The sequence below is a fragment of the Lycium barbarum genome, chromosome 6 (genome assembly GCF_019175385.1).
Source record: "Lycium barbarum isolate Lr01 chromosome 6, ASM1917538v2, whole genome shotgun sequence".
In the NCBI taxonomy this organism is placed as follows: Eukaryota; Viridiplantae; Streptophyta; class Magnoliopsida; order Solanales; family Solanaceae; genus Lycium; species Lycium barbarum.
The window spans coordinates 20,967,128-20,994,912 of NC_083342.1; the positions used below are offsets into that span (position 1 = coordinate 20,967,128).

Consider the following 27,785-nt stretch of genomic DNA (forward strand, 5'->3'; position numbering starts at 1 on the left):
GGATATTTCTTGAGGGCTCAACTTCGTCCACCACCACTTCTTCTTCATATTTCTCGTTTAGCTATTGCTTTCCATAGGATTTTCGAACACGAGGTTCGAGTAGATTCTTGAAGGCTATTGCTGTGTAAGTCGACATAATGAACAAAGAAGAAGAAAGTGATGAGGAGGACGAAGAAGAGCAGAGCTTTCAAGAAATAGGCGAGGGTTTTGGTTGGGCTTAGCTTTGAGAGTCAAAAGCTGGCGGAAGGTACATCGGCGTTTTGGGGAAAAGGGGATGGAGGACTTAGGGTTGGTCTATGCACATCAACACTGGGCTACTTGTGTTAATAGTTTAGGGCCAACGTTCATTTCGAGGCATTTAATTAGGTCAAATTTGGACCATTAAAATTTGTGATGGCACACGTTGTCCTTTTCCTTAATATGATCACATCAAGAGAGAGTTGCTCAACTGGTAAGCACCCTCCACCTCCAACCTTGAGGTTGCGTGTTCGAGTCACGAAGGGATTGGTAAGATCAACGGAAATTTTCAAATATTTCTCTTATACCATAATGATTGTGTGAGTGATTTTCCACATGGGAGACCTGGGATTGATTCCCCTCACAGCAGCTTTTTAAGTCAGAGTTCGTCGCACCAAACTTACCTAGTGCAATTTACATCTCCTGTGTGCTTTGCGAGCTCTTCCACAGTGAGTAGGTTACCTAGTGCGTTTCCAAAAGCTAGCGACTACGGATTTCTTGGGGGTTCCCAAAAAAATATTATCACGTCAATAATAGCCATCCCAATTTAGGGTATCTTTTTGCATTTGCCTAAGCCTAAGTAAATCACAATAGTCGACACCTGTGCCGTTCTAAAGTAATTGATACCGGATGAAATATTCGAAGTATACACTTAGACTGATCGAGTTATTGGGTATATTTGCTAGTAAAAAGTTACAAATACCTGATAAAATAATCAAGGGTGAGCCACAAGTTGATTCAAACGCTATTGTTATTGAAAATAAAATATTAGCTTATTGATACTGGACAAATTTTAAAGATTCTTAGTTATTTTAAGAATGAGAAATTGACATTTTAATACAAGTAATACATAGTATTGGCATATTTTTAACCCAAAACATATTAGCATGTTTTAGGCCTAAAATAATTGACTTTATATAGCCAACCAACTAAAGACGTGGCTTAATAATAGGGATGTAGAGCAAAATTAGGAATCTCATTAATTATTTCTCTTAATCCACGTTGAATATTACTAAAACTAGGGATTCCATTTCTCATTTATTCACTTACTAGATATCCCTAAAATTATGGACACAAATATCACCATATCTTTTACCATATTGGTATAATTAAAATTGTATTTGTTAAGTGGGTCTATAAAGGCAAAAACATGATCTCCTTCAAACTCTCATATCTCTTAGTAAACATATTTTCCATATGTATAACTATAATAATCCCAGTGAAATATAAGAAAAATTGAAAAATAATAAATTCACACCACATATTTAGTATGTATACCAGTGCAAAATTATACAGATACTAATGCAAACAAATGTATATCAATTTATGTATACATTAGGTGTATATAACACATTCAACAAACCAGCAAGTGCATACAATACATGTATACAATTAACAATATATGTATACAAAAATCAAGTTGAAAAATATAAAAACATGTATATACATCTCAATCAATATATGTATACTTTAGGTACAATTCGTTCAACAAACCAGCAAGTGTATACAATATATATATATATATATATATATATATATATAACAATAGGTGTATACAAAAACCAAATTGAAAAATAAAAAAACATCTGTATACATTAAGTTGTATACATCTTAACCAACAAATCAATAAGTGAATTCAATAGATGTATCCAAAATAAAGTTATATTAAAACCCAAATGAGATTTTCAAATATCTACACATATATAGTTAAGGGATAGAGATTTCCGAATAATAGTATAATTTATTATTCAAAAACCAAAACATATACCCAATTAAAAATTCAATTATTTTCTTAAAAACAACAAACCCAACTACACATAACCCTCTAATAAAGAATTTAAAGAATATTAATCATTTAGAGTTCTAATGGAGAGAATTTTGGGGAAGAAGTTAGAGAAATATAGGAAAGAGAACAAGTATACGTATACAAAAATTTAACCTTCTAGAAGAGAGAATGTACAAAATTCCTATTTTTACTCAGCACTTTATGGGTCATATATGCCAATTTTTTTAACCCAAAACGTGGAAATGAATCATCTTGTGCCACACTCTTAAAACTTGGTTAATATATGCCAATTTCATATACGAAAATGCACACAGTGCCAAATCTCCTTTAAGAATAGAATAATGATTAGCTGCAATTTCAATTCTCCACTCCAGTTAAAGATAGGCCAAAAATTACAAACAAATCTGACGCTGATGATTCCTGTAAAACTAAAGAAAGGGACTTCATTTTCATAGTTGGTGAAATATTTGAAAATCAGTGTCTATCAGTATCAGCCTCATAATGTACGACAGACCATCTGCAGTTTGCACAATCAATATTGTGACCATCTATGAAATTTGTTGCTAAGGTCGTCAAGTAATTCTGATTAAGTAGTTTAAGAAGCTCTTAAGTATTACTACAAAGTTGAGATACACATTTAGTCACTGAAACTTGACGATCATTTTGTTTTCTTTGTTAAACTCGATAATACACAACACATACATACAACGGCAAAACGGTAAAATGACAACATAGATAGGAAGTCGTAATCGTGGGCTTCAATATCGAATGGGCGGTCCAGACACGGCCCAACACTGCAAGAAAGGAATTCATTTTCAGCTCAATTGTGCATAATGTTCTTGTATTCTTGGACATCACATATTCCAGAAGGTAAATAGCATATGACACAATAAACAATTGATTCCATCAGAAATGCCAGGTTGACCAGATAGATTCTAAAATTACAAAAATAAGTTCTTCGCCATTTGCAAATTTAGCTGTCTATATATTGGTGTATAAAATCGTCAAGACAGATAAGTTGATGTTCTAGTCTTTTTCGTTGTCCTTCATTGATTTTCCTAGTCATAAATACTTGTTTGGTTTAGATCACGATATGACTCCTCGGATCGAAGTTAACTGTTAGAAAAGATGGACCTCGGGCTTCTCAATCCCATAAGCTATAGCTAATCAGGTGAAGCTTGTCCAAAATTTGATCAGGAAATAACCCATTCCTGCAATCAATATGAGATGTTCTAACATTGATAAAGAAGGAAACATAATATTAATTTTATAAAACTGAATCAAGTTGCCTCCCATTAAATCTGGATTTCATGAATCATCAAAGTGGCATTAGAATATGAGTGCAAGTCAGCAAACCTGCCTGTTGCAGCCTCATCAGGATTCAGGAGCATGATGCCTCAGGAGTGAAATAACAACGAAACCTACAATTGCATAGCAGAGCCTTGCTGTCCACTTAGGTCCCTCGGCCTCATCTTTCTGAGGCCAAAACTGGAACAGTTCTTTGATTGTTGCCTCCTCAGCAAGAATGTTGGGGAAAAACCAGACACGACTTCCAAGAAGAATCCAAAGAGCACCAAAGACCATGGCTCTCACTGCAGGAATCAACAAATTCTTTCTGATAAGCATAATCGGAAACAGCCTTCCTACGTCTCAAGGTAGGGGTAAGGTCTACGTACCCTCTACCCTCCCCAGACCCCACCATGTGGGAATATACTGGGTTGTTGTTGTTGTTGTTGTTGTTGATTGCTGACAATTCCACAGATATGTTCCTAGCTTATTTCAAGAGGTAGTACACCTGAACTCTCAAGCAGATTGATCTCATCCACTATACGTCCCTCACTTCTCTATCACCATTTACATACTATTTTTATAAACTAAGAGGTAGTACATCTGAACTCTAAAGCAGATTGATCTCATCCACTATACGTCCCTCACTTCTCTATCACCATTTACATACTATTTTTATAAACTTAAGACCTGCTTTCTTTTCTGAAGGGCCTTAGGAACATTACCTTCCAGTAATAGAACAACAACAGTTGCAAAACAAATAAGAGTTTTGTGAACTAGCTAAACAAATCAGTAGATCAATATCAAAATCTAACACCAAATCTGAGACACAAAACACCCTTGAAATAAGAAAAGAGGTACATATGTTTAATTTGTCATGTTATCTTCATCCAAGGACCAAAAACAGTGAACCATGAAAAAAGTTGCAGTTTCACACGTATATGCTCTGTATGTATTCACTAAAGATTAGTTCAAAATCACCAATCACAAACAAACTAGACAGATGACACAAGAAAAGTACCCAGCCTATAATTTGTCCAACTACAAACTCAGTCGATGTTGCACCCCGAATTAAATCATTTCTTTTTTTTTGATTAGCGCCGGGTGTCCGAGTCTCTTTGAGCCCCGACTAATCCCGGGGGTGCACAGGCCCTCGGCAAGGAGTTTCCCGCAAGTGCACCACGGGTAATTCAGGGTTTCCCCAGTCCGATGGCCCTTAGAAATTGTTTGCACCCAGCGGGTTTCGAACTTGAGACCTTGAAAGGGAGCACCCCAAGGCTCAAGTTAATTGCCACCAGGCCAACCCCTGAGGGTTCGAATTAAATCATTTCTTGCCCTAACGTGATTTTTATTTATTTATTTATTTTATTTATTTTATTTTTTTGACAATGGTGACATATTATGTGAGCTGTATTTTCTAGGAATCAAATCCTCAACCAAAAACAAACTGAGAGATGAAACAAGAATAAGCACTCAGCCTGCCGTTTGCCTGATTTCAATGTTAACTCAGCTAGTTTTGCAGTCACAAGTAAACCTTTTATTGCCTAAACTATTCAGAATCAGAAGTACTAGATCTTAGTTATGTTTCTTTTACTATCAGGAAAAAACAATGACGACCTTTTAATTGGTAAAACTTCACTGGGTTATATTGAACTTCATATCTTCTAATTTATATTAAGAAAAAAAATTATCTTTCACTGTCTATCATAGAAAAATGCAAAGACATGTAATTACCTTAAACAGAAAGAATATATAGAGAGAAAAAAACATGTAGGATTTTTTTTTTTCACAAGGGAACACATGTGGAGTACTGGAGTACTAATTTAACCATGACCTTACCTCATTTCCTATATATCTGATAACATTTCAAAGGTGATTTTTTTTTGCTATCACAAAGTTCATTTAAGCTAATAAGCTAACATCTGAAACTGTTGCTTTAGTCATTCCGATGAAGTATTTGATTTTTGTGTTACATAAAAGAAGCTGCTTGTTCGTACTTAGAAACTGCCGCAATATCAGTTTTTACGGCCACATCATGTTGCATCATAATTCTCTATTCAACAACAACAACAACAACAATATACCCAGTACAATCCCACCAAGTGGAGGCTGGGGAGGGTAGAGTGTATGCAGACCTTACTCCTACCTTGTGAAGGTAGCGAGATTGCTTCCGATAGACCCTCGGCTCCAGAAAAGATGCAAAGACAACAATAATAATAGGCAGTAATAGCAATAATATAATAAGATAAATGAAGTAAAGAAACAATCAAGTTGTAATAGAGATCTAAAAGAAATAAGCAAATGAACAAAGATAATAATACTCCTAGTACGGAAAAGAAATCATCGCGGCTACCTACTTCCCTCTATCCTAATACTCGACCTCCACACCCTCCTATTAAGGGTCATGTCCTCGTTAAGCTGAAGCTGCACCATATCTTGCCTAATCACCTCTTTCCAGGACTTCTTTGGCCAACCCTTCCCTCTCCTCAGGCCCTCCACCTTCAACCTCTCACTCCTCTACACATGACCGAACCATCTCAACCTTCCTTCCTGCATCTTGTCTACCATGGGGGCCATTCCCACCTTGTCCCGATCACTTCATTCAGAATCATATCTCTCCTTGTATGCCCGCACATCCATCTCAGCATCCGCATTTCTGCTACCTTCATCTTCTGGACATGAGCTTTATTAACTGGCCAACACTCTACCTCATATAGCATAGTCGGTCTAACCACCACTTTGTAGAACTTTCCTTAAGTCTAGGCAGCACATTCTTATCGCACAACACAATCATAATTCTCTATTGTCAGAAGGAAAAGGCATATCACAACAGATCTATGAATGAAAATGACATAAGCACCAGAAACATACACAGTATAAGGAGGAGGACACCAGCGACTGGGCAGAGTATAAGCTGTTTGACCTGATTGGGATACACAGGAAAGAAGCAGACTGCTAATATCAAAAAATGACCAGAAGAATGGGAGAACTGTTTGCCACAGGGGCCTTCTTTTGACAAATGCCCACACGAAAAAGGCGTCGTTATCAGAAAATACTTGATACTGCATCCAAAGGTGAAAAAAACATAACCTCAGAAACTGCAAGACAACTATGTAAAATGCATTACTCAAGGGATACAGAACAAAAGGTTCAATTTGTGCAAGTCAAGAATGTTTAAAGAGGATAAGGGTAAGCATTTTAAGGAGAAATACATCAAATACACCATAAATCATATGTCTAGCGTTTGGCGGAACGTAGAATTTGTTATCTTCTTAGGGCAACAGAAATAGGAAATTGGCAATAGCATACTTACAAACAGACAATGCTATAAATCAAAAACAAATAATGAAGGCCGTCAACACTGTAACATATTTCTATCGAAGTGATCATTCATATTTACTGATTTACAAAGGAAAATTACAGGTGAACGGACAGAGAATAAGATGTCCTTGGTTCCTTTTGGTTATGATTATTCAATTTGTTTATACCCAGGAGAGAAAATAAAGCTTAAGTTAATCAGTGAGATGATTAGCATGATTTATCAGATTAATTTGCAAGAGGATTAACTTTTAATCTACAAGTTCTAAGGTAAAAGTAGTAGCTAGCTTGCTATCAGAAGTTATGATACATTTACTCATTCCATCAAAAAGAGGAAAATGACTTACCCCAATTATGGTGGATGAAGTCATTTTCCTTACAACTATCTAAATCTCTAACTTCATATTACTCGCTCGGAGCCATCATTATTAATCTTTATTACTCAAAAATTTAACGAAACACTCCAACTTGCTACTTTTATTATTGATCTTTAATGCACGTTAGCTCTAGAAAACATTTTTCACTCACCAACCAAGCACCAGAAAATATTTTCCTGAACATGACTTCCATCACACCAAACACAGTCTGAATTTATAAAGAAACTCACATTGTAAATCTCTAAATGTGCCGGAAAAGTAGACAATTTCTTCTTGCCAGGCTGCACAGTTTTTACCACACGATCACACCGGACTATAAGGGTCTTCTTAAGCAAAATGTTGGCAATTTCTTCAGGTTCCAAACTTCTGTCCGACTCGATTATGTCTTTCAGTTCTGAATGATTTCTCATAAAACTAACAAAATCTTTTCCTCTGAAGTACTCTACTTGTATTTCCTGTAGGACAGCCCAACGAGACACAAAATCCTTATGATCTCTAACTTTCTCAGCAAATAGATGGAAGGCATCCTTTTTCACAGCTTGCTTCTGAAATTTAAAAGAAAAGAGCATGGATATGAACAACACAAAATAAAAAGGCAGAAAGAGCGAGGAAGAATCTTATAACCTCAATAAATTCAATGACAAGAACCACAATATGGGGAACACACAGCAAAAATTAATTTAAACCACAATTAAATAATAGATTGTGGACCTCTACCTCCCAAGGTAGAGGTAAGGTCTACGTACACACTACCTTCCCCAGACCCCACTTGTCGGATTACACTGGGTATGTTGTTGTTGCAAAATTAAATAACAAGTAGATTAATTCTTCACTAAGGGTGTGTTTGGTACCGAGGAAAACAAGTTCCTTAAAAATGAAAAAAACGACTTCCCTAATGGAAGTAGGGAAAACAAGTTCTATCAGTGACATTTCAGGTGCATTGTCTCCTCCTCACCCATCCAACGCCCCCAACCCTGACCCCTTGATCATCCCACCCACGAACCTACACCCTCACCCCATTCCACCCCATAGTGTTTTGCTACATATAAATGCTCTTGGATAAATATCTTTTCGCTTACTTACCAAACACTAGGAAACAAGTAAGAAACCCACTTGTTTTCCAAGAATAAATTTTCCATGGAAAACATTTCTGTTCATACCAAACACACCCTAAAACCACAACTAAACCAAAGTAAGATGCACCTTACAGGACATGTATCCTCCGGAGGTTTCAATAGATGTTCAGAGCAGCTGGGTTTTTTTTTTCGAATCAAGTATTATATTACTCCCTCCATCCTGGCACCTTCCAGATTTCAAGATTCAAACAAATTTTTCTTTGACCGTAATTCTTTCGCATGTCCTTTAAATATTTTGAATTGTCAATTATTGTGACTTACCGTACTTTTAATGTAGTTTCTAAATATATAAATTTTATTTCAAGAACTTAAAGATTCAATGTCAGAAATTACGGCCTAAATGTAACGGTTTGACTTTCGAAATTCGAACGGTGACACATAAACTAGGACACAGGGAATATTTTCTTAGTAGACATTCACAGCAACTATAAAGAAAACATTGGTTAAATTGGAGCTAATTATCTCAAACCGCTAAAACCCCATTTTGCAGCCTCATAGGTCATAGCAACTGATCATAATTCAATAATTTAGGGATACATTATTGAATGCCACACCTCGTACCTTATTCTTCTTCTCTGTTCCACCTTGTTTCTTCATCTCTCTCTCTCTGTGTATTTTTTTCTGTCAACGCTGTGGTTTTTCTCTGGTTTCTTGAATATGTATAGATTATCAAGTTTGTTGGGGCCTGCAAAATGAGTTTTAGGTAACATTTTTCCAAACTAGTACTAGCATAGAAAACTGAAGGAAGCTGTTGGTTATAATATTCCTGAAAAGGTTGACTCAAAGGAATTATGGAATCTTAAAGGGCCAACTATTGTTGACAGTTGGGTTGTGAACTTGTACAATATGGAGGGAATTGCACAAATATCCATTTTGGAACCTCATCTCCAAACAATTTCAGATACACAGGACTGAAATAAAAATTTCTTCAGTCCACTTTTACCTAAAAACAGATATTCACTTTTACTTTTACTTGTGTGAAAAACTAAAAGATAATTCACCATTTTATATGTATGTCCCTTAGCGGCGTACAAAGAAAATCGACAAATCGCACCAATCGACAATTCGAGTCAAATCGGAAAAAAAAATTCGACTAGTAGTTTGGTTTGACTTGATTTGGTATTAAAAAAAATATTCGATCATAATTGGTTTGATTTGGTTTTAACTAAAAAAAAGTGAAACTGAACCAACCCAACCCAACCCGGCGTTACATGTGTACAATTTTCAGAAATATTTTATACATAAAAACATTTATTTGTAATGTAATTTATAAATATTTCTCAAATGTTTTCATAGTTTTTATCTTTTCACATATTATTTGAAGCTTTGACTTAAAATTTTGAATGGTCCAATAAATTTGATAGCTAGTGCATAGATATATGACTCAAATAAAGCTCAAATCAATACTAATGCTAACAAAAGAAATTCAATTATAACACTAGATAAAAGGGTAATATTAATAAATTACACTAGGAGCAACAATATTCTTAGTTTTGAATTGGTTTAGACAGTGAAAATACATAATTTAATTTAGTTTTTCTTTAATAATAGTTAGTCATGTAATTAATACTTATTAACTATACTTATTTTAGCATGATTTAATACCTTCAGATTTTGATTATTTTCATTATAGCTTAGTGATTTCATTATCTTTTTTGTTGAATATTTTAGTATAATATTATGACTCATCTCACATTTTGTGTTATTTTCTTAAGAAACACCTAATTTAGATAGTTGTTCATACTAGGACTAAAGAAATTGTTAGGATTAAAGGCCCATTAAGTGATTGGGCTTTAAATTAAAGTGGTGTGAATGAGAAATGAAGGGAAATGAGTGCAAAGGCATTTTTTGTAAATCCACTTTGTCCCACATAGGTGAGGAAAAACATTTGTTATGTGCTTATATATAGACACTTCTTCTAGCTCTTAAAGAGTTGAAAAGAGGGTCTCCCCTCGCGCCATCGTCGTAGCTCGGCTTGGTTCGACTTCGGATTTGGATTTGGTTCGCACTGTACATACTTTTCTGCCAAATTATATCGAGTCCTTCTGTGATTAGTTGCCCAATTTGAGTTTGACAAAGTCGTAGACGTTTGAGGTACCGCTACTTCTGCGACAGGTATATCCGTTTCCTCATGGGAGGAAGTAATCCATAACCACGGGTACAATGAGGGGATTAAATTCCTTAAGGACACACAATGAATTCTATGGTCTCAGATATTTTCTAATTTCTGTCTTTAACGTTTTTACTTTCTTCAAAACAGAAACTGGTTTTACTAATTCACTACTTTGAACACAGTTTGATAACAAGCTTAAGGAATTTAATTTATAGATATTTATGTGTTCATCTGTGTTCTATTTTGGAGATTAAAACCTTCGTGGTTTTCTACTCCCAGCGTTGGAGACTATATCTTCATATTTTTCTACTCCACTTTTGAGATTAAAGTTTTAGTAACTTTCTACTCATTTGTCCACTTGACTTGAAGAATATAAAAACTTCATCGAGTAATTAACGTTTGGCTTTCAGTTCGAAGATATAAAAACTTCACTGATTTATTAAGGTTTGTGCATTCGGTTTGAAGATATAAAAACTTCACCGATTTTGTTAATTCTTGTTGTGTTTGTCAACAGAAATGGAAGACCAAACTCTAAATCTGAATACTACTGCTACTGCCACACCAACCCCCGCGGTTGGCTCTACAAGCAATGTTGCCTCTTCCAGTCATGCTGCACCGGCAGCAGCTCTGGCAGAGAAGCCCGAAAAATTCATCGGGATTGATTTCAAACGATGGCAACAAAAGATGTTCTTTTATATAACTACTTTAAGCCTTCAAAAGTTTATTAAGGAGGACGTTCCGGTTTTGCCGGAATCAACACCTGATAATGAACGTTTTGTTGTAACTGAGGCATGGAAGAACTCGGATTTTTTGTGCAAAAATTAGATTCTTAGCGGACTGGAGGATGATCTTTACAACATCTATAGTAACTTGGGAACTTCGAAAGAACTATGGGATGCATTGGAAAAGAAATATAAAACTGAGGATGTCAAATTGAAGAAGTTTATAGCCGCCAAGTTCCTGGACTACAAAATTGTAGATGGAAAATCTATTGTTACTCAAGTTCAAGAGTTGCAGGTTATCATTCACGATCTCCTCGCTGAAGGTATAAGTCTAATTAATACTTCTGTCGAAAGTAGTAAGTGTGCCATTACTTATATTATTATTTGTTGTAGGTTTGGTGATTAATGGCGCGTTTCAAGTTGCGGAAATAATAGAGAAGTTTCCTCCTTTATGGAAGGACTTCAAAAATTACTTGAAACACAAATGAAAGGAGATGCCGCTGGAAGATCTCATCGTCCGATTGAGAATCGAGGAAGATAACAAGGCAGTAGAAAAGAAGGCTAACGGGAGATCAGCAATAGGGGGAGCACATATTGTTGAAACTGCTCCAACGAATCCGAAAAAGAGAAAAAAGGCGTCAAGACTAAGGAACTATTCCAACAAGAAGAAATTCAAGTGAAACTGCCATAATTGTGGGAAAATCGGACACAAAGCTACAGATTACCGTGCTCTAAAGAAGGAAAAGAGTAAGGGTCAAGCTAATATGATTGAAACAAATGAGGAAGTTGATGACTTGTGCGCTGTGTTATCTGAGTGCAACTTAGTGGGAAATCCTAAAGAGTGGTGGATTGATTCTGGTGCCACTAGCCATATTTGTGCTATTAGGGAAGCATTCGCTTCGTATGCTCCCGCCGGACCCGACGAGACCATTTTTATGGGAAATTCTGCAATGGCCAAGATTGAAGGTTATGGAAAGATATTTATGAAGATGACCTCTGACAAGGTGGTGATTCTCAACAACGTCTGTCATGTTCCTGAAATTAGGAAAAACTTAGTCTCTGCCGGACTTCTTGTGAAGAACGATTTTAAGTGTGTTTATGTTTCAGACAAAGTTGTAATAAGTAAGAACGAGATGTACATAAGAAAAGGTTATCTTACAGAGGGCCTTTTCAAATTGAATGTAATGGTCGTTGATAATAATAAGATTTCAGCTTCGTCTTACTTACTTGAGTCAAATGATTTATGGCATTCACGTTTAGGACATGTCGATTATAAGACCTTGTGTAAAATGATTAGTTTGGAAGTATTGCCTATGTTTGAATGCAATCTATCAAAATGTCAAATCTGTGTTGAATCTAAGTATGTTAAACATCCTTATAAGTCAGTTAAAAAGAATTCAAGTCCTTTAGACTTAATCCATACAAATATTTGTGACATGCAGTCAATCCCATCTCGCGGTGGAAAGAAGTATTTCATAATTTTTATTGACGATAGTACGCGATAATTCTACGTTTATTTACTTAATAGTAAAGATGAAGCAATTGAAGCATTCAGGCAATATAAAAGTGAAGTTGAGACAAAACTTAACAAAAAGATTAAAATGATACAGAGTGATAGGGGAGGTGAATATGAATCTCCTTTTGAACAAATATGTTTGTATTATGACATTATTCATCAAACAACTGCCCCTTACTCACCACAATCCAACGGAATTACGGAAAGGAAAAATAGAACACTAAAGGAGATGATGAATGCCCTGTTAATAAGCTCTGGTTTACCCTAGAACTTGTGGGGGAAGCTATCCTAACGGCTAGCCGAATACTCAACCGAGTGCCCCATAGAAAAACACAATCTATTCCTACGAAAAGTGGAAAGGAAGGAAGCCCAATTTAGAATACTTCAAAGTGTGGGGGTGTTTGGCCAAACTGCAAGTTCCTAAACCCAAAAGGGTAAAAATAGGACCTAAAACAGTTGATTATGTTTTCATAGGATATGCCACAAATAGTAAAGCATATAGATTTCTGGTTCACAAATCAGAAAATCCTGGCATTCATGTGAATACGGTAATTGAATCAGATAATGCTGACTTCTTTGAAAACATATATCCGTATAATAGGGAATATGAGTCGGCTAGCGAAGGATCTAAATGACCTTGGGAAGAAACAAAGGAAAATATTTCCGATGAGGATAATCCAAGACGTATCAAACGCCAAAGAACATCTACTTCCTTTGGACCATAATTTCTAACATTTTTGTTGGAAAATGAGCCTCAAACTTTCAACGAAGCTATGTCTTCATCGGAAGCTCAATTTTGGAAAAAGGGAATCAATAGTCAGATAGAATCCATGTCGAACAACCATACTTGGGAATTGGTTGATCTTCCTCCAGGGAACAAACCTTTAGGTTCCAAATGAATTTTCAAACTGAAAATGAGAGCAGATGGCACTATTGATAAATATAAGGCAAGACTAGTTGTTAATGGGTTTAGACAACGAGAATAACTTGATTACTTTGATACATACTCGGAAGTAACAAGGATTACATCTATTTGGGTGTTAGTAGCGTTAGCCGCCGTGTACGGTCTTGAAATCCATCAAATGGATGTGAAAACAACCTTCTTAAGTGGAGATTCGGAGGAAGAAATTTACATGGAACAACCCAAAGGGTTTGTAGTTCCCGAGAAAGATAAGAAGGTGTGTCGACTTGTTAAGTCTCTTTACGGACTAAAACAAGCACCCAAACAGTGGCATGTAAAATTTGACCATACGATGCTGTCAAATGGATTCAAGATAAATGAGTGTGATAAATGTGTTTACATTAAGAACACTCTGAACCACGTCGTCATTGTTTGTTTGTATGTGGATAATATGTTGATAATGAGTAACGACATTGCTAACATAAATGCTACCAAGCGCATGCTTGCTAGTAAGTTTGATATGAAAGACTTAGGAGTTGCCGATTTAATTTTGGGAATTACAATCCATAAGACTCCTCAAGGTCTAGCATTGTCTCAATCTCATTATATTGAAAAGGTACTTGAAAAGTTCAAGTATTTGGATTTTAAAATTGCAAAGACACCAATTGATGTGAACCTTGCTCTTGCTAAGAATAAAGGTGAAAGTCACTCTCAATTGGATTATGCCAGAGTGTTGAGAAGTTTGATGTTTATCATGAACTGTACACGACTTGATATTGTGTGCTCTATAAGTAAACTGAGTCACTACACTAGTAATCCCAACCAAAATCATTGGCTGGCAATGAAACAAAATTTGGGATATTTGAAACATATTCAAAACTTTGTTTTGCATTATAAAAGGTATCCTGCAGTTATTGAAGGACATAGTGATGCAAATTGGATCACTGGATCAACTGAAACTAAATCCACAAGTGGATACGTTTTTTTACCATTGGTGGAGGAGCAGTGTCTTGGAAGTCATCCAAACAGACATGTATCACCCGCTCTATAATGGAGTCTGAGTTCATAGCTTTAGACAAAGCCGGTGAAGAAGCTGAATGGCTTCAGAATTTCTTAGAAGACATTCCGTTTTAGCCCAAACCATTGCCTCGTATATGCATACATTGCGATAGCCAAGCGGTAATAGGAAAGGCCGGAAGCGTTATGTATAACAGAAAGTCTTGTCACATACGGCGAAGACATAATACCGTTAGACAACTACTCTCTAGTGAAATTATCACAATTGACTATGTTAAGTCAAGAGATAATGTGTCAAATCTACAAACTAAAGGCCTAACTAGAGAGGTGGTTGAAAGATCATTGAGGGGAATGGGATTATGACCGAGGACAAGTCATCGTGGTGGTAACTCTACCTAGAAGACTGGAGATCCCAAAATCTAGGTTCAGAGAAATCAAGCAAAGTCATTGATGACGGTTCAAAATTGTCAAAATAACTTTTTTGGTCCATTCTTGTGATGAGACAATGTTTTGTCACGCCCCGAACCATGGCATGGGCGTAAAACGGCACTCGATGCCTGACTACATGAGACCGAGCGAACCACATGGCTTGCTGACTCAACATGGACATGAACTGATGCGGAATAAACTATAATCATGCATAAGTTAAGTAAAGCGTGGGACCATAAATCGTAAGTCTGAAAATATGATAATATCATAATGAGGAATAGTCTGAATAAACATAATAATAATGAGCCAAAATGGCTAGAAGACTCTGAATATATAACATAGCATAACTGACTAGTCTATGAAACATCTAACATGAGTATGAACTACTAAACATGATTGTTGGGACAAGGCCCCCAACATACCTTAACTGCATAACTACCATAAAAGTAAATAATGACCAGACCCCGAAGAAGATGGTGCTCACCAAAAGCTGATACGTGCAATGTCCTACTGAGTGTAGCGGTTTGATTTTTTTTTTATTCGTATTTGCACTTGCCCCATTTAAAAAGGAAAGCATCCCGGGGAAGTATGGTTTCGAATCGTACCGAGAAAAAGGAAAAAATATACTTCTACGTGAATGGTGCTCTAAATGAATATTGTTTTAGAGTCGCCACCTAACTTATAGGTAAGTTAGGAAAACCAGTTCGAAAGGGTTGATTTAAAACGATTAAGTTTTAAAAGAAACCAATATGTATTAAAGTTTGGGTAAGAGTTCTGGTGATCTCTCAGGGAAGGTGTTAGGCACCCCGGTATTAAGGATCCGTAAAATACGGTTGACTAACGGGTTTTAATAGTATGTCTTGTGAATATAAATTATTTTTTTGATGAAAACTGCTTTTGTTTCAGATTCCCACAATAAAAGGGTAGTCATTCATTGCAAAAATACAACACTTTCAAGAAATAAAAGTGGTAAAGTTTTGCTTAAAATTGGGCATTTGGGTTTCCGACTAGAACACCTAGGTTAAAACTCGAAGGCATTTAACCTAAGTAGAACACTACGTACGTCCACCCAGTTTTTATTTTTAGTTTTTAAATAGTTTTATTAAGTGTAAAAATAGTTTAAGGCATACTATTACTAACCATCCGTTAACCATATTTTACATTTTTAGCCAATTTAAGTCCAAAATAGTCCAAGTTATTAAGATGGTCAAAACAGTCCATAAAGTCTCGGTTCAGTCTGTCAGGCAATTGTTATTAGTCCACAAGTTTTCAGGTGTACGAATCAGTTCTCAATTTTATAGAAATTGATCCATTTTCGTCCAAAAATTACTACAACAGGGCTATTTTTAGAAAAAATTACCCAAGTTCTATCTATTTGTCAAAATTAGATTGTGATATTTATGAAAATCAAGTTTTTCAGCGACTCTTAACTACGGGATAATTTTTAAAGGATTCCAATAAGTAAATAAATGCACAAGTTGAAATTTAAATACATAAGTAACAGAGATAAAGGAATTGGGCCGACCAAGCCCAAATAGAAATTGTTATGCAATCGGGTTCGCCTTGGGTCCAAAATATGTATGCTCCAAGGTTGGGTTGACTCGATCTAGATACGTCAGTGGGCCCCATTGGGGCCAACCAACGGGTTTGGGTGGACAAGGATACAAACGGGTATACACAATAATAGAATACATCCTCAAATTAAACTTGAGCAATAAAATTAAAGCCGACAACTATAGCAAAAATGAATTACAACATTTTATTGGGCCGAGCCCAATATGCGATGAACCACAAACAACATCTATCTCAAATAAGGAGGGCTCAAAAGCAACAGGCCCAGAATATAAGTAACAGGCCAAAGGCCATTTTCTTTCAATTTTTCTAAGTGTCAGGCCATGGTATACATGATATACCACTGATATACTTCCAAAAAATAGAGAGCAAACCCCATGAGAGGGAATACCCTCTATACATCTTAATATACCTTATATACTCAATTGATATTAAACCTCCAATACTTTACTTAAATCACACAAGAAAGCCTCCAATCTACCCAATAAATCCCACAGTTTTAATCCTATTTTTTAACTATTAAGCAAGGCAAAACAAACAAGCTAGTTTTGGGACTAGCTACGTATATAGAACAAGGGTGTCACAGAGTCATTTAGCAGGCAACAAGAAGAAGAAAATCAAGCAGTTTTAAGAAATGCAAGGGTAGATAATGCAAGGGTAGATAATGCAAGGCATATCAAGTGTCATAACTCAGAAGACAGCAATGGCATGGACAAACTTCAAGATGGCTAAAAAAGTAACAGAAACAAATGGGGAATAGGGAAAGCAAAGCAGTGCAGGATTAAGAGTAAAGAAGAAAACGACAAAGGAAAAGTTACACTCAAAATTTTAGTTTCTAGTTGTTTTAGGAAATTCAGTAGCTAAATAAGGCAGAGTGATACATTATCTAGTCAAGAGTTCACTTTTAGGCTAAGAAGAAACTAAAACAAGTGTTGGGAAACAATTCTGAAGCCCTTCACTACTCACCAAGGGTCACAGGCAAGGTTTTATTACTTAAAGTCATTTTTATATCAGTTTTAGCTTAAAAAAGTCCAGGTATTAAGCAAATTCAAAGCATAGGTCCCCTAATATTCTCTAGGTCCCTAAATTGTAGTTTAAATTCAAGCATTTGGTCCCAAAGGTCTCAGTTAATATCAAAGGTCATTTCAGTCTATAAGCAGTCCTATAGGAAAGATTTTGTAGGGTTTTACAATGACAGTTTTAACTTGGTTTCAGTCTCAGAATTAAAACAAATAGGTTTAACACAAATGTTGGATAACAGGGTCTAACTAAGGTGTAATGGGTAGTCAAGACAAGGCCAGCAAGCTCACAAGAAAGTAAAAGGGAACATGTCACGACCCAGCCCCGTGGGCCATGACTAGTGCCCGAGCTGGACACCCATATGTACCAGTCAAACATAATCGAACTGGTACCATAGGTCCTCAATCAATCACATCGTAATAACATACGCCAGCCGACGAGGCTGCCACTATATATATCATTATACTACGCCATCCGACAAGGCTGCCACTACATATCAATATATTACGCAAGCCGACAAGGCTGCCACTACGAAACGATAGCATATGCAAGCCGGCAAAGCTGCTACAATGACAGAACATCCACAATAAAACTATATAGACACAGCTGATCAAATCTGTATACAACCCACACATATGTCTACAGACCTCTAAGAGTATCAACAGTGAAATATGACGGGACAGGGCCCCATCGTACCCCTAGACAAACATATATATATATATATATATATATATATATATATATATATATATATATATATATATATACATCAGAAGGTCTGTACCAAAATCTAGGCTCCGGAACAACGGAGCTCTCTAAGACAGCAGAAAGGGGATCCTAAGCTGGCGGATCACCAAAGCGAGTATCTGCACCTGCGGGCATGAAACGCAGCCCCCCCCCCCCCCAAAGAAAGGGGGTCAGTACGGAATATGTACTGAGTATGTAAAGCATGAAATACAGTAAAAAGGACCATAACTGAAGTAGAGGCTCCAGGGGACAAGTATAATAATCAAGAAATCACTAAACTTGTGTCTTACGAAACAAAGTCAGGCATATCATTATCATATACCGTACCCGACCTATTATGGGACTCGGTGCTATAGTCATATCATCATATACATATACCGTACCCGGCCCTCTAGTAAGGGACTCGGTGAATAAAGTCATATTATCATATCATCATATCATTATATACCGTACCCGGCCCATTATGGGACTCGGTGCTATAGTCATGTACACGTATACCATACCCGGCCCATCATGGGACTCGGTGCCACAATCATATCATCATATACATATACCGCACCCGACCCTCTAGTAAGGGACTCGGTGAATAATGCAACGACACTGTGCACGATAACATACCCGACCTGGGACTCGGTGAATGATACAATAATAGTATGCACGAGTAGAATATCATGAGCAACTATATGCCACTACATCATCATCTGAGACTCAATAGAATCAGTGGACTAACTAACACTCGAATATCAAGACAATAGTCATGGTAAGTATGGATGTCAATAAGAACTATATCAAATAGAGCCTCAGGAATCATACGTCATGTGCCAAGATAATGCAAAACAGCTATTGGAAGTCAAGGACGTTAATCATTACAGATTCTTTAGGAATAGGAACTCTTACACACCAACTACTATCCAACGTATAGAGGACTCGAGGGGAAACTCAATCACTTAAAGAGTTCTAGCATCAAGAAGTGAATAAGAATCATGAATCACACTCAAGACTTATGAATAGAATTACCCCAAAGTTCATATCATTCATCACTTAAATCTAAGACATGCCAAAAGAAAGAAGGGACAACTTTACATACCTGTTAGCGACTATTCGCAAACCCGTTTGCCTTGTCGCTCTTTTAGCCTATTTAATATAAGAGTAACGTTATCGTTAGTAACTATACTTCCTAGTCCATAAATCCGTAGCCCATCTCTTGTAGAATTTATTCTTTGGCTTATACTTTCTCGTTAAGGGTTTTTCATTCTTTAAGGACTTAACGAAAATCGGGCAACATTTCCCTTATATAATCGCGTAACCCGAATTTTCAATTATTCTCCTGTTAACACAGAAATACCAACAACAGAGATATACATATAAAATTCTCACAATTCAGCCCATAACAATTCTAACAACCCAACAACTTTTCTAAATCCATTTCAACCCACGATTTCCTATAACATCAATTTTATGCATTTTCTTACTTCCAATTTCGTCCAATCCAATTTTAATAATTCCATTACAACATTATTAACACAATTACACCATAAAATAAGGAAATCTTACCAAATTTTTCTCGGAGGAATTTCTACGCTCAATTGCTCCAATTTTTCAATTTCTCCTTCTCCAACTTAAAATCCAATGTTGCTATCACCTCCTTGAACTTGTATTGCACTTGAAACTTGATTAAAACATCCAAGGATCAAATTTTTTCTCAATACCATGGCTGGCCGAGAGCAGCCATGGATGATCTCTTTTTTTTTTCTTTGATTGTTTTTGAACAAGAATGAAAAGTAATGAAATTTGTTCATCAACTTTCTATATATATGGTTGCCTCTAGGGGGACACGTGCCCCCTCCCTTGTGAGTCACTAATCCACTCCTTGGATTTTTTTTTTTTTTTATTTTTTTTATTTTTTTTTGGGTGGGGACCACTTTAGTAATTAAGCTTTAGTTAATTTAATTAATCACTAATTCTTACTTGATAATCTAATCAAAATTAATTAATCCCTAATCTCCAATAATATTTTTACACTAAATAAAATTTGTAAACAATTTAGGTTCTAATTAAAATTGAAAATTATGGGTTTCTATTTCGTATCCGAAAATGATCCCGTCTTTAATTTGAGTCGATTCTCTTGCGAATAACTCGACGTATAAAAATACGGGATATAACATCCTTCCCCCTTTAGAACATTCGTCCTCGAATGTTGAATTGGTCCCGTAAGGTTCAATAAGAATTTTGGGGAAGTCTCCCTTATCGTTATAACATATAGTTTCATCGGTCAATCAATATAATCAAGTGAGGAGTTCAAGTTACCTGTAGACGTAGGGAACAAGTAAGGGTACTTATTCTTCATCTCCTCCTCGGCTTCCCAGGTCATCTCTTCTCTATTGTTGTTTCGCCATAATACTTTGACGGAAGCCACGTCCTTGGTTCGCAACCTCCTAATCTGTCGATCAAGTATGGCTATAGGCTGCTCCTCGTAGGATAACTCCTCTGTCACCTGGACTTCATCTACGGGAAATATTCTGGAAGGATCGCCTATACATTTGCGAAGCATTGACACATGAAAGACTGGATGCACTGCCTCCAAATCAGACGGTAGGTCCAACTCGTAGGCAACCCGGCCTACCCTACGAATGATCTGATAAGGCCCAATGTACCTCGGGCTTAGCTTCCCTTTCTTGCCGAATCTCATGACACCCTTCATGGGTGACACCTTCAAGAACACCCAATCACCAACTTGAAATTCTAAGTGTCGACGATGATTATCTGCATATGATTTCTGTCGACTCCGGGCTGCCAGTAATCTTTCCTGAATAAGCTTCACTTTATCAACAGCCTGCTGAAACATGTCTGGGCCTATTAATTTGGTCTCACCAATATCAAACCAGCCAATAAGTGATATGCATTTCCTCCTATACAAGGCCTCATACGGCGCCATCTGAATACTCGAGTGGTAGCTGTTATTATAGGCAAACTCAATAAGTGGCAAATAATCATCCCAGCTACCCCTGAAATCAATAATACAGGCCCGTAACATATCTTGTAGTGTCTGAATGGTACGCTCGGCCTGTCCGTCAGTCTGAGGATGGAATGCTGTGCTAAGACTCATTTGTGTCCCCAATCCCTCCTGGAAGGATCTCCAGAAGTTAGCTGTAAACTGGGCTCCTCTATCGGAGATGATAGCTGTAGGAACCCCGTGCAGTCTCACTATCTCCTTGAGGTATAACCTAGCATAGTCCTCAACTGAATAAGTAATCTTGACTGGAAGAAAGTGGGATGATTTTGTCAACCTATCAACGATAACCCAAATAGAGTCATATCTTTGCGGAGTGCGAGGTAAACCTGTGATGAAGTCCATATTAATCACCTCCCATTTCCAGGTTGGAATCTCTATCTCCTGTAATAATCCACCGGGATTCTGATGCTCGACCTTAACTTGTTGACAATTCGGGAACTGAGCAAAAAACTCCGCTATATCCTTTTTCATGTCGTAGGTCAAGGACACATCTTCACCGCCTCAATCTTCTGTGAGTCTACCCGAATGCCATCAGCTCCAATAATATGCCCCAAGAATGCTACCGAAGTCAGCCAGAATTCACATTTAGAAAATTTAGCATACAACTTCTGGTGTTGGAGCACTCTAAGTATCGTCCTCAAATGATCTGCATGTTCCTCTTCTGATCGTGAATAGACTAGAATATCGTCAATGAATACAATCACGAACATATCTAGGAATGGCTTGAACACTCGGTTCATTAGATCCATAAATACTGCTGGGGCATTGGTCAGCCCAAAAGACATTACTCTAAACTCATAATGCCCGTATCGAGTCCTGAATGCAGTCTTCGGAATATCTGTCTCCCTTACTCGCACTTGGTGGTAGCCTGATCGTAAGTCTATCTTTGAGAAAATCTTAGCACCCTGCAACTGGTCAAATAAATCATCAATTCTGGGGAGGGGATATCTATTCTTTATTGTCACCTTATTCAGCTGCCTATAATTAATACACATTCGCAGCGATCCATCTTTCTTTCTCACGAATAATACCGGTGCCCCCCAAGGTGATGTGCTGGGTCTAAAGAAGCCTTTTTCTAACAAGTCTCTCAGCTGCTCCTTTAACTCTTTCAGTTCTGCAAGAGCCATCCTATAGGGAGGAATAGATATGGGTTGCGTATCTGGCAGTACATCTATAGTAAACTCTATTTCCCGCTCAGGAGGAAGACCTGGAAGTTCATCTGGGAATACATCTGGAAATTTGCTAACTTCCGGCACTGACTGAAGAGTCTACGCTTCTGCCTTCAGGTCGTGCACCCGAACCAGGATGAACTGCTCTGATACCACTTTTGTCACGACCCAGCCCTGTGGGCCAAGACTAGTGCCCGAGCTAGACACCTATATGTACCTGTCAAACATAATCGGACTGGTACCATAGGTCCTCAATCAATTACATCGTAATAACATACGCCAGCTGACGAGGCTGCCACTGTATATATCATTATACTACGCAAGCCGACAAGGCTGCCACTACATATCAATATATTACGCAAGCCGACAAGGCTGCCACTACGAAACGATAGCATATGCAAGTCGGCAAGGCTGCTACAACGACAGAACATCCACAATAAAACTATATAGACACAGCTGATCAAATCTGTATACAACCCACACACATGTCTACAGACCTCTAAGAGTATCAATAGTGAAATATGAGGGGACAGAGCCCCGTCGTACCCCTAGACAAACATATATATATATATATATATATATATATATACATCAGAAGGTCTGTACCAAAATCTAGGCTCCGGAACAACGGAGCTCTCCAAGACAGCAGAAAGGGGATCCTAAGCTGGCGGATCACCAAAGCGAGTATCTGCACCTGCGGGCATGAAACGCAGCCCCTCTCCCCCCCCCCCCCCCCCCCCCGAAGAAAGGGGGTTAGTACGGAATATGTACTGAGTATGTAAAGCATGAAATGCAGTAAAAAGGACCATAACTGAAGTACAGGCTCCAAGGGACAAGTATAATAATCAAGAAATCACTGAACTTGTGTCTTACGAAACAAAGTGAGGCATATCATTATCATATACCGTACCCAGCCCATTATGGGACTCGGTGCTATAGTCATATCATCATATCATCTTATACATATACCGTACCCGGCCCTCTAGTAAGGGACTCGGTGAATAAAGTCATATTATAATATCTTCATATCATCATATACCGTACCCGGCCTATTATGGGACTCGGTGCTATAGTCATGTACATGTATACCATACCCGGCCCATCATGGGACTCGGTGCCATAATCATATCATCATATAAATATACCGCACCCGGCCCTCTAGTAAGGGACTCGGTGAATAATGCAACGACACTGTGCACGATAACATACCCGGCCCGGGACTCGGTGAATGATACAATAACAGTATGCATGAGTAGAATATCATGAGCAACTATATGCCACTACATCATCATCTGAGACTCAATAGAATCAGTGGACTAACTAACACTCGAATATCAAGACAATAGTCATGGTAAGTATGGATGTCAATAAGAACTATATCAAATAGAGCCTCAGGAATCATACGTCATGTGCCAAGATAATGCAAAACAGCTATTGGAAGTCAAGGACGTTAATCATTACAGAGTCTTTAAGAATAAGAACTCTTACACACCAACTACTATCCAACGTATAGAGGACTCGAGGGGAAACTCAATCACTTAAGAGTTCTAGCATCAAGAAGTGAATAAGAATCATGAATCACACTCAAGACTTATGAATAGAATTACCCCAAAGTTCATATCATTCATCACTTAAATCTAAGACATGCCAAAAGAAAGAAGGGACAACTTTACATACCAGTTAGCGACTATTCGCAAACCCGTTCGCCTTGTCGCTCTTTTAGCCTATTTAATATAAGAGTAACGTTATCGTTAGTAACTATACTTCCTAGTCCATAAATCCGTAGCCCATCGCTTGTAGAATTTATTCTTTGGCTTATACTTTCTCGTTAAGGGTTTTTCATTCTTTAAGGACTTAATGAAAATCGGGCAGCATTTCCCTTATATAATTGCCTAACCCGAATTTCCAATTATTCTCCTGTTAACACAGAAATACCAACAACAGAGATATACATATAAAATTCTCACAATTCAGCCCATAACAATTCTAACAACCCAACAACTTTTCTAAATTCATTTCAACCCACGATTTCCTATAACAACAATTTTATGCATTTTCTTACTTCCAATTTCGTCCAATCCAATTTTAATAATTCCATTACAACATTATTAACACAATTACACCATAAAATAAGGAAATCTTACCAAATTTTTCTCGGAGGAATTTCTAGGCTCAATTGCTCCAATTTTTCAATTTCTCCTTCTCCAACTTAAAATCCAATGTTGCTATCACCTCCTTGAACTTGTATTGCACTTGAAACTTGATTAAAACATCCAAGGATAAAAATTTTTCTCAATACCATGGCTGGCCGAGAGCAGCCATGGATGATCTCTTTTTTTTTTCTTTGATTTTTTTTTTGAACAAGAATGAAAAGTAATGAAATTTGTTCATCAACTTTCTATATATATGGTTGCCTCTAGGGGGACAGGTGCCCCCTCCCTTGTGAGTCACTAATCCACTCCTTGGATTTTACTTATTTTTTTTTATTTTTTTTTAAGGTGGGGCCCACTTTAGTAATTAAGCTTTAATTAATTTAATTAATCACTAATTCTTACTTGATAATCTAATCACAATTAATTAATCCCTAATCTCCAATAATATTTTTACACTAAATAAAATTTGTAAACAATTTAGGTTCTAATTAAATTGAAAATTAAGGGTTCCTATTTCGTATCCGAAAATGATCTCGTCTTTAATTTGAGTCGATTCTCTTGCGAATAACTCGACGTATAAAAATACGGGATATAACAGAACATGAAGATGTCCTGGGTATAAACATGATCCAACTACATGTCACGACCCAGCCCCGTGGGCCGCGACTGGTGCCCTATTTGGACACCCAAACAGACTTACGTACCAGATCATATCATCATAACGTATCACAACGCCAAAACATGTCATATATCATATCACATCATAACGCTGTATATAGGCGAAACCCGACCCTATGGCGAGGCCTCGGGAATCGTAACACATCATACTGCCGAATATTACATAGTGCGCACGATCACAAAACTGGCCCGGGATCCGGCGAACGATATCATAGTAATAGGCACGAGCGGAGTAGTGCTGAAACCATATGCATACACATACATAAATTCCAAGACTCGACGAATAAATATATGTACTGATAACAGAAGGCTCAAAGTAAGTATAGAGTCCATCGGAATCATTATACAAAAGTTGCGAGCTCTTAAATTACCAAACTTTCGAAATCACTTCATAGGTCGTTTTCTTGAAAATTTAGTATCATTTTTTTTTATGAAGCTTTCAAACAACCTTATAAAGTACATCAAATGGAGCCTTAAAATCATATGCATATCTCTAGAACATACATATCCAAACTTAGGCCATATCCAATATTTTCCAAACCATATCCGGAAGCGTACCGACTAATATTTCAAACATCATAAGTATGTGACAAGTCTTATGAAATAGTTCAGGGAAATCAAAGACATAGGCCATCCTAGTGGCTCTAAGAGTAGAACTTTCTTTGGAACATACATATATATATTATTCATTTACTTCATAAGGGTCATGCCAAAAAGGAAGAACGCTAAGCCTTACATACCTCGATCGCTCACTACCAAATCTCGATCGCTTGCCAACAAATCCCGACTCATGTCTCGGGCTCTCCAATATCTACAATAATGTTATCAATTTCCAAAAAAAATTAGCTACTAGTACTTAGAATTTTTAATTCTAATTAGTATTTGTCTACCGAAATTTCGACAGCACCTCCCCTGTAAATTCAACATCCCCGAGAATTGAACTCGGCCAAATTCATCAACAACCATACCAACAATACCAACAACCAAACCAATAACATTAAAAACCAATCTAAAATGCATTCCAACACTAGTAACCTTCCTTTCAACATAATTCATCGACATTCAATTCAACTAAGAATTTTTCAAGCCAATTATCGACACTTACACATTCATTACCAATTCAAGATCATTCAAAAGCATTTCAAGGCATTTCATACCATTCTACAAATTATACAAAATTCCACCAAGACTAGAATTCATCCGAAATCTCCAACCTTTGACACAACATTCACAACACATTTTTCATCTTCCCATTTCATCAACAACAACCACAATTTACACCTTAACAACTATATTTCCATAATTACATAAATTCACAATAAAATCACAAAATTTCCCATAACAACTTAACAACAATTTTGATGCCAACTTAAACTAGAATTCTTCCATTTGCATAAAAGGCCATTACAACACAATTAACATAATGAATAAAATTTTAATCATTTCTCTCCATCCACCCATTTTCGGCCACACACACACATACCCATAACACAAGATTTTTATACTTTACATTCACTTCCATATACTACAACATATATATCAAATTCTTCCAAGATAAAAAGAGTAAAATTCTTACCTTTTTTCCAAATTCTCCTCTTTGTAAAAAAAAGTACTCTTTTGCTTCCAACTTTGTAAAAAAAAGTACTCTTTTGCTTCCAACTTTGTATCACATTGAAGAGGGTTTCCAACTTAATAGGAATTCAAAGGAGATGAGTTTGAACCAAAGATTTGAGCTCAACAATTTTTTTTTCTTTTCTCTCTCACAGCCGAATGGCCTTTTTTTTGAGCTCTCAAATTTTCTTTCTTGAAAGTTCTACCAAGTTGAAGAACAAATGGTCCCCTTTCCTTTAATATACATGGATTTTAATTCACTTATGGGCTTGGGCCATGTAGTTGGCCGGCCACCCCTATAATTTTTGGGCCTTTGTTTCTTTTTTCTTTTTTTGATCTTTCTAGCCCATTTAGTTATGGGCCCTATTTTGTAATTCCCGAAATTAATTTCTGAAATTTTCAATTTTGCCCTTAGCCTTCCTCGTTATTCCCTCATCAACATTTCATGAACAACACCCATATATTAATTAAAAATCAAATTATGGCCTCATTTCTTACAAGTCAAAATTATTTCAGATTTTTCGAATATGCGAAAATGCGGGATATAACATTCTCCCCCCCTTTAGAACATTCGTCCTCGAATGTTAAATTAGCCTCATAGGTCTCATAAACATTTGGGGGAGGTCCTTCATATGGGCAGCACATATAAAGCATTCAGTAATCAACATAATCAAATACGGAATTTAGATTACCTGAAGGCATAGGGAACAGGTGAGGGTACTTCTTCTTCATCGCGTCCTCCGCTTCCCAGGTCATTTCTTCTCTATTATTATTTTGCCACATTTCTTCTCTATTACCAGAATATCTTCTATGGGGAATACTCTGGAAGGATCACCAATACATTTACAAAGCATTGCCACATGAAATACCGGATGTACTGCCTCCAGATCGGATGGTAAGTCTAGCTCGTAGGCGACCTCGCCTATCTTCCGAATAATCTGATAAGGCCCAATATATCGCGGACTGAGCTTCCCTTTTCTGCC

The 27,785-nt window shown here is 37.0% G+C and overlaps 1 protein-coding gene across 2 annotated transcripts; it reads right to left on the bottom strand.

Moving 5' to 3' along the window:
- Positions 1-2,516: 2,516 nt before the first annotated feature.
- LOC132643587 (uncharacterized) lies at positions 2,517-9,036 on the bottom strand. Of its 2 annotated transcripts, none has more exons than XM_060360051.1 (5): positions 8,703-9,036; positions 7,236-7,550; positions 6,182-6,372; positions 3,380-3,615; positions 2,517-2,817 (listed from the first exon to the last, which is right to left on the bottom strand). In XM_060360051.1, the coding sequence occupies exons 1-4, from the start codon at positions 8,736-8,738 to the stop codon at positions 3,540-3,542; spliced, it is 618 nt and encodes a 205-aa protein (XP_060216034.1). In that variant the 5' UTR covers positions 8,739-9,036; the 3' UTR covers positions 2,517-2,817; positions 3,380-3,539. The 2 variants fall into 2 exon arrangements, with proteins under 2 accessions (XP_060216034.1, XP_060216033.1); XM_060360050.1 differs by lacking the exon at positions 2,517-2,817 and adding an exon at positions 2,906-3,234.
- Positions 9,037-27,785: the final 18,749 nt, after the last annotated feature.